Source organism: Penicillium nucicola, assembly GCF_028828085.1.
Source record: "Penicillium nucicola strain IBT 29836 chromosome Unknown utg000001l, whole genome shotgun sequence".
In the NCBI taxonomy this organism is placed as follows: Eukaryota; Fungi; Ascomycota; class Eurotiomycetes; order Eurotiales; family Aspergillaceae; genus Penicillium; species Penicillium nucicola.
The window spans coordinates 1,494,417-1,509,679 of record NW_026643125.1 but is presented as its reverse complement, the minus strand read 5'-3'; the positions used below and the strand labels follow the sequence as shown (position 1 = coordinate 1,509,679).

General features: G+C 51.2%; 8 protein-coding genes across 8 annotated transcripts; 4 read left to right on the top strand and 4 right to left on the bottom strand.

Moving 5' to 3' along the window:
- Positions 1 to 105: 105 nt before the first annotated feature.
- On the bottom strand, positions 106 to 1,872 carry N7511_000579 (uncharacterized protein; the record flags this gene model as incomplete). Its single annotated transcript, XM_057123004.1, has 5 exons — positions 106 to 832; positions 885 to 1,380; positions 1,442 to 1,521; positions 1,583 to 1,629; positions 1,678 to 1,872. The coding sequence occupies 5 exons, from the start codon at positions 1,870 to 1,872 to the stop codon at positions 106 to 108; spliced, it is 1,545 nt and encodes a 514-aa protein (XP_056988737.1).
- Positions 1,873 to 3,126: 1,254 nt separating this feature from the next.
- N7511_000578 (putative class III chitinase) lies at positions 3,127 to 4,080 on the top strand (the record flags this gene model as incomplete). Its single annotated transcript, XM_057123003.1, has 1 exon — positions 3,127 to 4,080. The coding sequence occupies one exon, from the start codon at positions 3,127 to 3,129 to the stop codon at positions 4,078 to 4,080; it is 954 nt and encodes a 317-aa protein (XP_056988736.1).
- A 192-nt stretch (positions 4,081 to 4,272) lies between these two features.
- Positions 4,273 to 6,375, top strand: N7511_000577 (alkaline phosphatase family protein; the record flags this gene model as incomplete). Its single annotated transcript, XM_057123002.1, has 2 exons — positions 4,273 to 4,347; positions 4,396 to 6,375. The coding sequence occupies 2 exons, from the start codon at positions 4,273 to 4,275 to the stop codon at positions 6,373 to 6,375; spliced, it is 2,055 nt and encodes a 684-aa protein (XP_056988735.1).
- A 351-nt stretch (positions 6,376 to 6,726) lies between these two features.
- On the bottom strand, positions 6,727 to 8,386 carry N7511_000576 (RNA-binding signal recognition particle subunit SRP54; the record flags this gene model as incomplete). The annotated part of the gene is made up of 2 exons (XM_057123001.1): positions 6,727 to 8,253; positions 8,309 to 8,386. 2 exons carry the CDS (start codon positions 8,384 to 8,386, stop codon positions 6,727 to 6,729), a joined length of 1,605 nt encoding a protein of 534 aa, XP_056988734.1.
- Positions 8,387 to 8,598: 212 nt separating this feature from the next.
- Positions 8,599 to 9,489, top strand: N7511_000575 (rRNA-processing protein RRP15; the record flags this gene model as incomplete). The annotated part of the gene is made up of 1 exon (XM_057123000.1): positions 8,599 to 9,489. One exon carries the CDS (start codon positions 8,599 to 8,601, stop codon positions 9,487 to 9,489), a length of 891 nt encoding a protein of 296 aa, XP_056988733.1.
- Positions 9,490 to 9,764: 275 nt separating this feature from the next.
- N7511_000574 (ferredoxin family 2Fe-2S iron-sulfur cluster binding protein) lies at positions 9,765 to 10,492 on the bottom strand (the record flags this gene model as incomplete). The annotated part of the gene is made up of 3 exons (XM_057122999.1): positions 9,765 to 10,006; positions 10,066 to 10,172; positions 10,236 to 10,492. 3 exons carry the CDS (start codon positions 10,490 to 10,492, stop codon positions 9,765 to 9,767), a joined length of 606 nt encoding a protein of 201 aa, XP_056988732.1.
- Positions 10,493 to 10,662: 170 nt separating this feature from the next.
- N7511_000573 (mitofusin complex protein UGO1) lies at positions 10,663 to 12,252 on the top strand (the record flags this gene model as incomplete). Its single annotated transcript, XM_057122998.1, has 2 exons — positions 10,663 to 11,025; positions 11,104 to 12,252. The coding sequence occupies 2 exons, from the start codon at positions 10,663 to 10,665 to the stop codon at positions 12,250 to 12,252; spliced, it is 1,512 nt and encodes a 503-aa protein (XP_056988731.1).
- Positions 12,253 to 13,542: 1,290 nt separating this feature from the next.
- hapX (bZIP transcription factor HapX) lies at positions 13,543 to 15,099 on the bottom strand (the record flags this gene model as incomplete). The annotated part of the gene is made up of 1 exon (XM_057122997.1): positions 13,543 to 15,099. The coding sequence occupies one exon, from the start codon at positions 15,097 to 15,099 to the stop codon at positions 13,543 to 13,545; it is 1,557 nt and encodes a 518-aa protein (XP_056988730.1).
- Between the last annotated feature and the right edge of the window lie 164 nt (positions 15,100 to 15,263).

Below are 15,263 nucleotides of genomic sequence, written 5' to 3'. Positions count from 1 at the left end.
TCTCCCCACCAAATTTTGTTTTCAGCTGGAAAGAGTCCACATGTCCTTTAACCCAAAGCACTAACTATGCCAAAACACTCATTATGGAAAACGCCAACTTTACCCTTACATAGCGATCTGAGGTCCGTGGAAATTCTTCCTTCCATGCATCAGCCACCAAATCCCCACCAGACCAATCAATCCACACGTAATCACGCTGGTATAGTTCATGGCCTCCGGGGAGGTGGGCACAGAGTAAGGAAAACAGTAGATCACAGAGCTCACAACAATGTACGAGCAAGCAACGATATTGACCGCAGTACCATACTTACCCATCCAGAATGGACCAGGTCGAATATTTTTCCGGCCAGTGAGCAGATGCGGAAAAATAGCAAGAATATACGAGATCGTAGTAAGCAGAACAAACGAGCCGATAAAAGCGTTGAATGCAGTAAGCGATCCCACATAAATAGCACCGATGAAAGTCAAGAATACACCACAGGCAAGTGTCGCCCACAATGGGCTATGCCACTTTGGACTGATGGCTCCGAGTTTGCTAGAAAACGGCGTGGCATCGTCGCGACCTAGGGCGTGAATTGTGCGTCCACATGTAATGAGACAGCCAATTGTAGCGATGAAGATGGGCGCGATAGTCATGGTTAAAAGTCCCACTGTACCGGCTTTGGAGCCAGTTGCTTGGAAATATATGTCACCCAGTGGACAGATGGAATCCAAGCTCATGATAGTCGGTAGATCATTGATGGCGTAGAAGATCGAGACCAAGTAGCAAAGGCCCGTGATGAATCCGATGATTACTTGACAGGCCAACGCTTTGGGGATATTCTTTTCTGCTCTGATACACAAGTCAGTCAAGGTCATATATATTGCAGGGCTCGATCACATACTGTGGGATTTCCTCTGCAATGTGAGTGACACAGTCTATAGCGCCCACGGCGAATGCACCATTCAGCATACCCGCCAGGAATGTCAGCCCATCACTTGAGTAGCCCGTCAAGTTATCCCAATCTTTCCAGACAAAATCATTCGAGGCATATCCAGAGCCCGTTCTGCTCGGCATGACAGCGCAAACGATGATAGTGACGAGGAGTCCGGCAACAATGAAAAATGACCCAAGTCGGCTAAGAGCTGCCAGTGCTGGCTGAGCGAACATCACCGTGAGGCAACATATCCATAGCATGATCAGATAGCAAATGAAGATATGCCATCGCTGTGGGCTGAATTTAGGGTGGTAGAGCGAATAAGCGTAGAAGATCATGTTGCTCGTCATGAAAGCGTTACCGGCTACCGCAAAGGTCCACGCCAAAGCATTAAGCCAGCCCGCAAACCAGGCACAGACTTTGCCGTATTTTGGCCCGGCAGTTACGCTTGCCCAGTGATAGACTATATTAGTATTGGGTCAGTCAGTTTGCCAAAGGCAAGGGTTGCCTAGAGCTTTTCTTACCTCCTCCAGAAGCTGGAATGGATGAAGCCAACTCTGCGATTGATGCTCCAATAAAACAATAGAAGAACGAAGCTACGGTACTGTGTCTCGTGTTAATAGTGTGGCGGGCTTCTGACATAGGGAGGAACATGGAAAACGTACAACTCATAAATAATTCCTGGAGGGCCGCCGTTATAGAGCGATGCAATCTGAATGCGTCAGTTCGAGTTTTGATTCAAGTAGAACAAGTATCATACAATTGCACCTCCCAGAATAGCCCACGCATTTCCAGTGGTAATTCCTGTTGCGCAAGCACTGAAGAGATTGAAACTCTTTGCCAGTACTGGAGTGGAACTTGCAAAGTTCCCATCGAGGGTGTCAATGTCTGTCACAATATAGGTGGGTGAAGCCTCCAGATCATCGGATTTTTCTTGGGCCGGCAGAGCTGTCATTGTGAACGAGATAGCACGAAAAAAGGGTCACTGTGGTTCTCCAAGAAATAGTCAATCGTGATATATCATGGCGACAGACCAACTATATATCCCACGAAAGAGGAGCACCATGAAGTGAGAATGCTTATCATTCATCATTCCTATCATCCTCAACATTTCTATCCATTATTCTATAGAAATCTGGCTATCAATCTTCTATCAGATGTCTAGCCGATACACTCCAATTCCATGAGTGGACTTTCGCTGGCTCCTGCTATGTCTGCAGGGTGTTTGATTTTGAAAGTGGCAATAAGTGATAGTATCTGAGCTCTAGAAAAGTTTGAGACCAAAGACAGAGCCCCTTGTCGTTAGCTAGTTGCCTAGTCGTGCATGGTTCCACCTCTCGCTGGCAGTTGCCGTCAACTACGCCTGGGGCGTGCGAAGCGCGGCTTATCGCCCTCGAACATTGGCCCAGGGGCTAGTTAAGCCCCCATAAAGAGCATCATGACCGATGTGGTGTAAAAGGAAACATCAGTGAAATGGCCACTTGGCGTAGTCCCAAGTCTGGAGCACAGTGGTATTCCCACATGCATCTTCAAGCTAACTAAGCATCGCGCTGCTGTATGTTAAGAGCTGTAATATCCAGAGAACTACACTTATCTTGAAAATTAATTCTTGTTTTTTTAACCTCATGAAGAAGAAAACTTTGTTTCAAAAGGATCAACACTGTCGTATCCGAAAAAGCCACCAAATGCAATTTAAATAGAGAGTTATTGCACTCGTTTCTTTTTATTGGAATAAATGTCAATTGACAAGTTCCTCCTCGAAGCAATCAATCATTAATCTCTTCATTGCATTCTTTCAATACCAGGTCCGACAACCTACTGTTGTTGTATCAGATACGGAGACTTTCAGAGTGACTTGGATGAAGAGAGAAAGCAGTCTATGCTCACCAATCCTTGGCTAATGACTGGAATCTGGTGAGGATCAGCCCGTTAGAAGACGGTAAATCTATATACAGGAAACCATACGTTAATTAACAGCCACATTGGATTAAATCTTCCCTGTCCCCTGACCTAAACCCGGGATTCAAATACTGATTCACATTTAGCACAGGTATTGACGACCGACATCGTTGAGGTTAAAGTGATATTGACCGGGTGACCTGAATGGCGCCTGATGGGGGATCGGAGGGTTGAAGGAGCCCATCCCCACATCCGCATCTTCAACCCTCAGCGCGTATCGGCCATATTTCCACACTTCACAACATTCAAAATGCCACCCATTCAAGGCGAGCGCCCGCGGGTGATCTTGTACCACCAGACTCTCATTCCTGGCGGGGGTCAATATGTGTCCATGCTGCCGCTCCTCGAAAACAACACGGGGATCTCGCATGTTATCATCGCCGCATTTCACCTGAATGACCATCCGGAGAACATCACTCTCAACGATGACCCGCCCGCAAACGCCAAATTCGACCCCCTGTGGGCCGAGGTGCCCCTCTTGCAGCAACAGGGCATCAAAATCATGGGCATGCTAGGAGGGGCCGCCCCAGGCTCGTTTACACGACTCGACGGCAGCCAGGATCAATTCGAGCTGTTCTACACCCCTCTGCGGGATGTGATCCGGCGCCACGGTCTGGACGGGATAGATCTCGACGTAGAAGAGAGCATGTCTCTGCCAGGTATCATCCGGCTGATCGACCGCCTCAAAGCCGACATGGGCGATGCATTCATCATCACCCTGGCGCCTGTTGCCGCAGCCCTCTTAGGCATCGGCAACCTGTCCGGCTTTGACTACCGCGAACTGGAGCAGGCGCGTGCTTCCAAGATCAGTTGGTACAACACTCAGTTCTACAATGGCTGGGGCCCGGCCGAAGATCCACGCATGTATGCTACCATGGTCGCTCAGGGCTGGTCTCCGCGACGAATCGTTTACGGTCTATTAACGAACCCGGGGAATGGATCGCAGGGTTACGTGTCGCAGGAGAAGATTGGACCAGTCTTGGCTACCTTGATCGAGCAATTCCCCAACTTCGGTGGCGTTATGGGGTGGGAATATTATAACGCTATGCCGGGTGACCAGCAGAAGCCGTGGCTGTGGGCTGCTCAGATGACATTGAGCATGGGTATGAAGGATGTGGTTATGGCTGCTCGTCAACTGTTGGCTGGGCCGATGGCGAGTACTCTCAATAGTCTGTTTCAAGATATGATGAACCAGAGACGATGAATATATAGCATTTGCAGCATAGTTCCTGGTTGTTTGCCTCCATGTTTACGTGCACGGACACTTTGGTTACCGGAGCCTCTCATCGACGTCATCGCGACTTCCTTGACTTCTTCTCTTGGTTGGATTGTCTCTTTAGATACCATGTCAGCGCAACACTAGAATGTCACGGGCACTTTGTGAATCTTAGTTACAATGGCTTCCCTCCGCATTGTAGCGGTTATTAGTTCGACGGCCATTCGACTCGGGGCCTTCGTCTTTCTGAGATGGGTATGGATCCCATGACTAGTTAATGGGTATGGACTGACATGAACATAGATCCCTGGTCCTCCATTTGGTCCGCTCATTTTTACTTTGCTGGCCGTTTATCTATCATCGCTGTTCTCGATAATTAAAGATGAACAGTCTGAGGAGATTCAGACAGAAAAAGGCAGCTCACGCCCATCCAGTGAGGCTACACCTCTCCTCTCCATGGATTCCTTCTCTAATGATAAAATCGCCATAGAAAAAAAGACAGCACACGCTTCGGCTAAATCGGCTGACTCCGTGCTGAGGACATTGCTAACCGGGGTGCCATCCGCCAGATCTCCGCTTTGGACGTGGACGACTGTCATATTCAACGTGGTCTTGGCATTGTTGACTCTTGATTTCCTAGTCAGAGGCTTTGTGCTTTACCCGACTACATATGCTAAGTTTTCTCGGATTGGATATGTCTCCCCGACCACAGCAAACCTGGTCTTTCGAGAGCCAGATTTGGCACAATTGCCAGTGGTGGTCTCATATCAAGATTATACCACCCAAATGCCCGAAATATGGGTGAAAGAGGGTATTATCTACAAGCTGGATGAAAGCACAGACTTCACTGCCGCAGTAACCTTGACAAATTTGAAGCCATCGACACACTACCGATATGCGCTATCCAACAACCAGTCGGGGACATTCCTCACGGCACCAAGACCTGGATCACCAGAATCAAGTCGGCTCTCATTTGTCACATCAAGCTGCATCAAGCCCAACTTCCCCTACAACTTACTCCGACATCCACTACGAGTCCCAGGCATCGAGAAGATGACAGAAGCTTTGGCAAAATTACCAACTCTACTTCGCCCATCATTTATGTTATTCCTAGGCGATTTCATCTACATCGATGTACCACTACGCTTTGGGTTATCCATGTCTCACTATCGCAGCGAGTATAGAAGGATATACTCATCGCCATCATGGAAATCCGGCCCACCAGAAGACCAGGCGATCGACTTACCCTGGATCCATACACTTGACGACCACGAAATCCAAAACGACTGGGCCAAAGGAAACAGAACAGCCCCATACCCAGCTGCTGCAGACCCCTTTATACATTACCACGTAAAAGGCAACCCACCGGTTCCAAAATCACCATTCGCACCTTCCGACAACGTAACCTATTTCGCCTTCAACCACGGTCCAGCCTCATTCTTCATGCTAGACACAAGAACATACCGCACAGAGCCGTCCCACGAAGATTCCACTATCCTCGGCTACGCCCAGCTCCAATCCCTTCTAACCTACATCTCGACCCCAGAGCCGGCAGGAACACACTGGAAAATAATATCCTCCAGCGTCCCCTTCACAAAGAACTGGCACGTAGGAACCGCAGACACATGGGGTGGATTCGCCCACGAGCGAAGCAAAGTCTTCGACGCAATATGGCACGCTGAGCGCACTCTCAACATCCGAATCATCCTGCTCAGCGGAGATCGACACGAATTTGCCGCAACCCGATTCCCAGACCCAGCACTCAACCTCCCCGCCTCCAGCCTCCAGCCTGATACACCAGGTATGGGCGTGCACGAGTTCAGCGTTGGTCCGTTGAGCATGTTTTACCTCCCCGTTCGGACGTATCGTCAAACGGACTCCGAGGATGTGACGGTGAAGTATGTGCCAGAGGGAAATAGCAAGTTCGGGCTTATTGATATTGCGGAGGGGGTGGAAGATCTGGAACCTGGTTCTACGGCGCCGGTGCCGGTGCGCAGTTCTGTCTTTACTTATTCGCTCTATGTTGATGGGACTGTTGTTTGGAAGTATCGCCTTTTTGTGCCATTGGTCCCGGGTGAGAACGATCGTGCTCTGGCTTCTTTGTCGGACTATGAGAGGGCTTTGAGACTGCCTCCTGGTCGTGTTGTTGAGGATCATATTAGGGAGCATTGGGGGCATGTTGTTGGCGGTGCTCTTGGGAGGATCCCAGATCTTGCTAAGTCTTTTGTTGAGATGGGGACTGCTTTATATCATGATTTTGCAGACCGCGTTCAGCAGATTTAAGGCTTATTGGAGTCATCTTGGAGATTCGTCGTTATACTCATGGTGGATTGAACTGATGTACTCCAAAGCTCATTACCTTGATTCTTTGAGAGGTAATGGATCTATGTATAAAAAGAACCTCTGAACCAAAGCGGGTTCGACTTCCGGTTTAACAACATGAAACATAATCCATTTATTTGGAATGGCATATGTGGTAAAGTTAGCTCGATATCAAGGGTTGTTCTCATGTACAAAATTACACATAACGTTAAAAGAAGGAAACGCCAAACACCAGCCCAGATGCTAAGTAGATGAGCCAGCGATTCGATATGAAAAGCAAGAGAACAGATATAATAGATCCCAACCCCGATCTTAACGTCCTCCTCTGCCACGTCCACCACCGCCACCACCACCGCCCATACCACCCATCAGACCACTCATCTGGCTCATCATGCTCTGCAGATCCATGCCTCCAAGGTTGGGCATGCCGCCGCCTTGTCCGCCGCCCATCATCTGCATCATCTTGGCCATGTCGGGCATGCCGGGCATACCACCCATACCGCCCATACCACCGGCACCGCCCATGGAAGCCATACGCTTCTGCATAGCGGCCATCTGATCCTTGTTTCCGCCCTTCATCATATTCTGTGCACGCTGCATCTGTTTCTTCTGTCCACCAACACGCTTGGCCATGCCGGCCATCATGCGGTGTTGGGATAGAACATCCTCGACCTCGCGGACGGTGGTTCCACTACCGTGTGCAATGCGGACCATGCGGCTAGGCTGCTCGACGAAGTTCATGCCATCGCCGTCCAGTTCAGCTGCTGTCATACTGTCGAAGATGTAGATCATGCGGCGTAGCTTCAACGAGCCGTCCTCGTCATCCAGACCCTGGGTCATGTTTGACAGACCTGGAATCATTCCAGACAGCTTAGACAAAGGACCCATTTTCATGATAGATGTAATGTTTTCGCGGAAGTCACGGAGTGTATAGATACCCTCTGCAATGTGCTTGTATGTTTCCTTGGCACCGGCAGAGTCCTTGGTGATAGCTTGGACGTGCTCGACAAGTCCAGCGACATCACCCATACCGAGTAGCTTCTGAACAAAGGCACGGGGCTCGAATCTCTCCAGGTCCATCATGTGCTCACCAGTACCCAGGAAGATAATGGGGGTGTTGGTTGCGGCAACAGCCGAAATAGCACCACCACCGGCGGCATGACCGTCAGTCTTGGTAATAATGATAGCACCAAAGTCTGCCGTGGCCTTAAAGGCAGATGACTGGGCCTCAGCAGATTGACCGATCGTGCTGTCCAGCACGAGAATAGTCTGGTCTGGCGTGACGGCGGTCTGAATCTGGGTCATTTCAGTGAAGAGCTCCTCTTCCTGACGATGACGACCACTGGTATCGACAATGATGATATCAAATCGCTCCTTCTTGAACTTGGCCACACCCTCGGCGGCCACCACAGCAGGATCCGTTTGTGTCAAACTACCGTAATATGGAATCTTTGCCTTGGTGGCGTTCTGCTTCAACTGATCGAAGGCACCAGCACGGAAGGTATCCGCGCAGACCAGCGCCGTCTTAAACCCACGTGTCTGGTAGTGGCGGGCGAGCTTTGTACATGTCGTCGTCTTACCCGCACCCTGCAAACCAACGAACATGATCACATTTGAGCGACCCTTCTTGGGACGGAAGGAATCTGCGTGGGGGTCGACTAACTTCACCAGCTCGTCGAAGACGGTCTTCTGGATCAGTCGCTTCTTGTTGACGGCAGCTGGGAGGGAGGCAAAGTTGACACTGGCTTTGATCGACTTGCGGAGAGTGCCGACAAGACGGACATTGACATCGGCGGAGAGGAGGGCAGCGCAAATTTCCTTGATCATATCATCGAAGGCCTAGCATTGAATTAGCAGGGTAGACATGCGACATGGCATGTTGAACAAGACATACCTTCTCGTCAAGGTTATTGGACCTCGTCATGTCATTGACGGCGGCGTTAATACGCCGCCCTAGATCTTGAAGAACCATATTGAATGTGAATGTGAAGAAGATTCGAGGGATGAACACTCAAGTAGTGGAGGGGTGAGGGTTGAAGCACGAAAGACCAGAGAGGCAATGTGGAGGGACCAATCGGAGAGCAGACGCCTTTCACCGCCCCAAAAAAAAGTTGATACTGCATTCTCTTGGGTCAACGCGGTGACTTTCTTTTCACTTTCACCATTCCACATTATTTTGTTGCAATGGCTCCCAGTTACTCCAAAAAGCGCAAGGTCCTTGATGGCCTCAAGGGCAAGACCGGTCGCACCAAGAAATTCCGCAAGCAGCGTGACTACCACAGCAGCTCCGAGGAGGAGAGTGACAATGAGAACTTCGCCGCCGTCAACCTTGAAGACTCGGACGCCGAACAAGATGGTGGTGTTTCAGTGAACAAGAAAACCGCAACCGAACCTCCTGCGAAGAAAAAGAAGACAACCGCGGCACCCACGCCGAAAAAATCAGAGGACGAATCAGATATCACCGACGACGAAGAGATTGAACTAGATGACGAAGACCTCGAAGACCTCGAAGATGATGATGAAGAGAACAATGCCTCTGGGTCGGATGAAGACCACCCTACCGCCACAGGCGCCAACCGTGGCCGATCCGTCCCCAAGCGTAACGACCCTACCGCATTCTCAACCTCCATTTCCAAGATTCTGGCAACAAAGCTTCCCACATCTGCACGGGCTGATCCCGTCCTGTCAAGAAGTCAGTATGCTGCGAAGCTCTCCAGCGATGCAGCGAACGAGAAGCTCGACAAGGCCGCGCGGGCCAAGATGCGCGCCGACAAGAAGGAAGAGATGGACCGCGGTCGTGTCCGTGATGTGATGGGTATCAAGCGAGGAATGTCTGGCCAAGTTACTGAGGAGGAGAAGCGTGTGCGCAAGATGGCCCAGCGTGGTGTTGTCAAGCTGTTCAACGCTGTGCGCGCGGCCCAAGTCCGGGGTGAGGAAGCAGCCAAGGACGAGCGCAAGAAGGGCACAATTGGTATGGGAGAGCGTGAGAAGGCTTCTAACGAGGTCAGCAAACAAGGCTTCCTTGAGTTGATCAACGGAAAGAAGGGAAAGCCTTTGAACATCGAGGAGGCGTAAAAGTTGGACCTACGATTACCCATGGCATGTTTCTGGCGTTGTGATGGTTTTGTCTATATTTTTCTTTACATTGTAATACAATTGCTGTTGTGGAGACATGCATTCGTTCAACATAGTACAGGAGATGTTTCATTTTGCGATATAAAGCAATTGTGCATGATGTATGAGTTAAATAGTAGAATACATAGTCCAATTGGACTGAAGCCTCATGGCTTGATGTCGATCCGAAGTGAATTTGTTCAAGATCCTAGTGTCTCCCGACCCTCTCCTCATATTTATTTCGACTCAAAGTCGCTTGCTTGTAGGTTCCGTGTCATGGTCGGCAGGCGCACGACCATACCGTCCAGGTCCTTGGACATGATCACCTGGCAGCCCAGTCGGGATGTCTCCGTCAAGCCGAATGCCAGATCCAGCATGTCGTTCTCGTCATCTGATGGCTCTTCCATTTGGTCGAACATGTCCGGGTCCTCCACAATGACATGGCAAGTCGAGCAAGCACAAGATCCACCACATGCACCTGTTGAAAGCATCCAGTTAGTCATGGCGCATGTAAGGAAAATCGTTGATTCAACATACCCTCCATCTCAAGATCGTTCGCTTGGGCGATGTCTAGTAAGTTGTCGCCCTCAGCAACCTGTAAGTCGATCTTGTTGCCGTCCTTATCAATGAATGTGATGTTGATCCTGGAAAAGTATCAGCATGCTCTAGGAGCAAGGCGCAAGCGGAGCGCGGGCCGGTGGACATACTCTTCACCGGGCTTGGGCGCCGTGATATGGCCGTGTGCAGCTTGTGCAGTCACAGAGAACGAGCGGCGGGCTGCACTATAACCTTTCCATGACGACTGTAGGCTCTGTGGCGTGGGCAAAGTTGACCGAGGGTATGTTGTGGTTCCGATAGTCCTGGAGGAACTCAGGTATCTCCGCGATTGAGTCAGACAGATGTCGGAGGTGGCAGTTTTTGGTACACGGCACAATTGCTGGCCGACTTGACGCCAGAAAGCCATTTTGTGAGAAGTGGAAGAGCAGAGGCAGAGGGGAAGAGAAAAAAGAGGATCCGGGGAGAGTTGGGAGTGATCGTCCAATGGCCGCGGAGGGAAAAAAAGACTGACAAAGCTGCGGACATTCCACTTCCCGACTTCCTTTCCCCGACAACTTTATCCCCGAACCCATCAACATGACGACTCGTGAAGGGATCAATCCCTTGCGGCCTTATTATATTCCCCCGTCTGGCCTGTCACCAGCTTCAAATGCTCCGCCCGAAGTGACTTCGCCGTCATCGGCCCAGGTGTTCGGCAGCACGGCGCGCGACCTCATCCCGGACCTCGACTATGCCGATTATCTGGAAGCCTCGCCATCGGTGTCCGATTGGATTCGCGACAGCTTGAACCGGGCTTTGGTGCGCTACACCAAGGTCCTGACTGCCCAACCGTTTGATGTCGCCAAAACTATCCTGCAGGTGTATGTGGTGCCCGACGCCGCCGATGACCAGTGGGAGCGGAAGTCGACACCGGGAGCTAGCGGTAGCTCCTACGACTCGGTAAGAGCAACGTTTTGGATAGCAGATTTTGTTCTGCATAAGAAATTCAAGTCGGATCACTGACAAATTCCCACATAGGAGTCTGAATCATCCGATGACGAGAGTAGTTACTTCACCTCAGCAGCCCCTCAGACACCGACGCCGAGCACACCGCGGTCTCGTAAGTCACGACAGCAAATTACTGATCGCAGTGGCTACATTCGACCAGAATCTGCGGCAAAGCCGGCACATGCATTGTCTCTCAAGAACTCGAACTCCCTGACCGAAGTCCTCTCCCAACTATGGTCCTCCAGTGGCCCCTCTTCTCCCTGGAAGGCCTCTAATGCCACATTCATATACTCTCTCCTCCTACCAACCTTGAACACATTCATTCGCAGTCTTTTGTCGGCAATCGTCGGTTTGCCCGAGGATGATATCTCCTCGTCGATGACAGCCGACATCTTGACCGCATCCTCTCCCTTGATGACGTTGGTTCTGTCCTTCATTTCATCGTCACTCTCTGCCCTCATTCTGGCCCCCATCGACACCGCTCGCACATTCTTGATGCTCACGCCAGCTACTCACGGCCCACGGTCACTCGTGCGAGCTATCCGCCAGCTCCCCACCCCCAACAGCACAATCCCCTCACACCTCGTGCCCATTACAGTCCTGCACTCAAGTCTCCCCAACTTCATCATGACCTCGACCCCGCTCTTCCTCAAATCTTATCTTTCTATTGACCCTCTCCTCAACCCCAACACATGGAACCTATGCGCATTCCTGGGCTCTGGCCTCGAACTTGCCGTACGATTCCCACTCGAGACTGTTCTTCGTCGCGCACAGATTGCCACATATACCTCTTTGAGCCTGCGCCAGAAGTCGTCAGGTGGCAGCATCCGCGCCGCATCCATTGATGCTTCTGACGTTGAGACCATTGTTCCAACCCCACGCACCTACCGTGGTATCATTGGTACAATGTGGCACGTCGTCTACGAGGAGGGTGTGAGCTCCACACCATCTGACACAGAACGTGCGCAGACCCTCCTCGGCCAGCCATCCTCCCAGCAACAGCTCAAGAAGCGCAAGCAGGGCCAAGGTATCCAAGGTTTATACCGTGGCTGGCGCATCGGTATGTGGGGCATCGCCGGCATCTGGGGTGCCAGTCTACTCGGCGGAGTAGCAGGTGGCTCTGAAGACGAAGTGACAACACGAGGCGGTCACGGCCGCTCCAGCGGTGGACGCTTCTAATCGAAACAAAGACCCTCAATTCGAAGCCACACCTCACTCCTCTTCTCGGCCAATTAATATAACGAGATACATCGGCTCCCTCGTGCCCTTTTCAATCAATCAACCTCTCCCTTCTTTCCCAGCCGAGAAACTCCGAGATCGGTACCTGAAGCAGTTCTCGTCGTTTCATGCTTGTGCCTGTGCATCTTCGTTCTCACACTCTCCTCTCTATCCTCCTCCCTCTGTTTACATTTTATACCCCGGGAATGGAATCCAGGGGACAGGGGCGATCGGCGTCTTGCTTTGTCTCGTTTTTTGGTGCTCTCTGCAGCCCGTGTATAAACTCATTTGAAACTCCTTGCCACATAGCTATGTAATGAGATACGGTCTGGTTCTTGGCTTTCTAGGTAGCTAATTTATTTGATTATCATTCGATATTACGCGTTTTTATAGGTTTCTGTGGTTTTGCTCTTGTTAGGAGTGTAAGTAATATAACGTTAGGTGACGATAAATCCAAGTCTCCAGTTAAACCTCCAGGCCGTGAGTCTTGACGGATTTGGAAGTATATCATTGGGACGTAAAAGGATAAATTCAAGTGAAATCTAGAAAATTGTGATGAAAATAAAATTCAGGAAGACTTTTGCAAGGGGTATGTACCGTTCTATGCTCATTTGGCATTGGATATTTCTACGCCTTACCATTCAATACACTCAGTGAAGCACCTGTATGTGTCCTGACAAAGGTTGATGACTGTGATACGACCTATCACAAGTTATTTGAAGAAAAGTAATGTATAGCATATCATTCCATTCATAAAAGCCACGTTGTATACATAACATCTCAAACGAGAAAACCGCCGCTAGAAGCTCATCCGTCTAGAAGAGAAGATTGGAGAATGCCGAGAACACACAAAAAGAAAATAGAATAATGACCATGTTCATAGCGGTCAGGATTCAGATGTCTGCGTCATACTCTACGGATATTTTGTAGAGAGTGACGAGATCATATGAGATGATCATGAACATGAAGAGACATGTACTTTTAAGTGATGAGAGAGCGCGGGGAATGAATTCCGTTCTGGAAGAAGAACCTGTGACCCAGTTCTTCTTCAAGAACAGAATTGAACCGACAATGGCAAAGAGAAGACAATTCAAGCCCGAATGATGGTACATGGTGCAGCCGGGGGTATGGGTATCAAAGTCGTCCTGGGAGGGACGGGCAAATAGCAAAAAGGAAAACATGAAACAAGACAAGTGGATGAAAGTCCGGCCGCAATGATTTCCAAAAGAAGGAACAAGTTTCTTCAGCTTTTTATTTTTCAGCGAAGCGTCGATCGAAGTAGCGCAACACGCCCATGACGCTTGCGGCTTCGACTTCCATAGCCGCGCGACTACCGTGGGCCTCGGCGAGGGCGAGGTCACGAGGGTTAGGAAGGGTGTGGAGCTTTGGCAGCCAGGAAGAGATCTCATCGCTAGCGCGAGAGAAGTTCGGGTGACGCGAGAGGGTGGTAAAAGCGTCAGCACAGCTGAGCGTTAACTCGGAGGGAGAAGCGGGCTTGGGTGCGGGAGGTTGCGGAGGCATGGTGGTGTTGGTACGCGCGGGGGCCGTGGTGGCGGGGGCATTTCTTGACATGCAGCATCCGCCGTCCTTTCCACCTCCGCCGCAGCAGCCTCCTCCCGATGGAGTGCCGCTCGCTGACCGGGAGGCTGCCAGCGTCTTGCAAAAAAGGGTGCTTCGGGGGTCGGCAAGACATTGGGCGCAGGTGCCTGGTCCGTTGGCGCACGGGTTGGACGCAGTTGCTTGGCTGATTGGGGGGAGGACTACTTCCGAGCGGACGTCGCTCTCTGAAGGGGGAGGGGTGAATTGGGAGATGGATTGGATTGGAGCGAGGCGGTTGTTCTCGAAGGAGTTGCGGCGGCCGCGTTGCTGTTCCTGGGCGGCCATCTCGGCGCAGATGCAGGGGGTTCCATCTTGGCAGAATCCACAGGGGTCGACTGGTGGCGAGGAGACATCGTTGTCGTGGGACTGGGCGGGGACTCCGGAGAATTGGGCCGTGAAATCGATCTCCATCTCCTCCGGGTCAGGCTTGATATCGGGTTCACCTAGGTTGCGTGTAGGACTTCCGACGCCATGAGGTGGGTGTCGAGAGCGGGAAGACTCGTGGGTATCAATAGGCATGGCGAAGGCATCTTCGATGCACTGGCAATGAGCGTTGGAACAGTTGTTGCAGCCAAGGGGAACGTTCATCTGTCCGTCTTCCTTGTTGCGGTCGGCACAAGAGCTCGTAGGAACAACATCTTCCATGCGGGAGCTGCGGGTTGTTGGGCGATTGCGAGGTGGTAAAGGCACAGAGTCTGGGATAGGAGCAGCCCTGTTGTTGTGGTCTGAAAGAGACGAGCGGAATTCCTTGACCAAGGTTTCCTTGGCACTGCGCTCGATAGCAACCTCCTTCTCTAGGGCATGACATCTATCGCGCCACCAGCCCATTTCCTCGCGGACCTGGTCAACCTCATTGGAGAGGTTCCCAATCTGCTGATTGAGTTGCGCCACTTGCAAGTCGTGGCCATCTTCAACCTCCTTCATCTGCTCCTCCAGTTCGCTAACGCGAGCAGCACGACGCTCACGGAAAGCTCGCTGCGCAGCCCTGTTCTGTGCCTTGCGCTTTGTTGGGGGTGTATCGGTAGCTGGCTTGCGGCCAGGCTTGGGGCGTGGTGGAATTACCCATTCCTTCGAGGTGATAGAGCCGGGTGTACCAGGGCCAGGTGATGGGGCCACAGAACACTTGGCGGCCAGTGCGGGCGCCGGTGCAAGAGCCAGCGAGGGGACTCCAGATGGAGCCGGAGTGTAAGACACACCAGAAGTGGCCATTTTGACACTAAGTTAATCAAATGCTGTGGTTTAGGTCAGTTGGAAGCTCAAGATTCGGAAGTGTTCGGGCGCACGCACTAGCCGTGTTTCGGTCGGAAGAGCGGAAGTGCGCTCATGCGAGCCGATAAGCGAGAGGGACCAATGGAGGGGTAGAGGGTAGAACA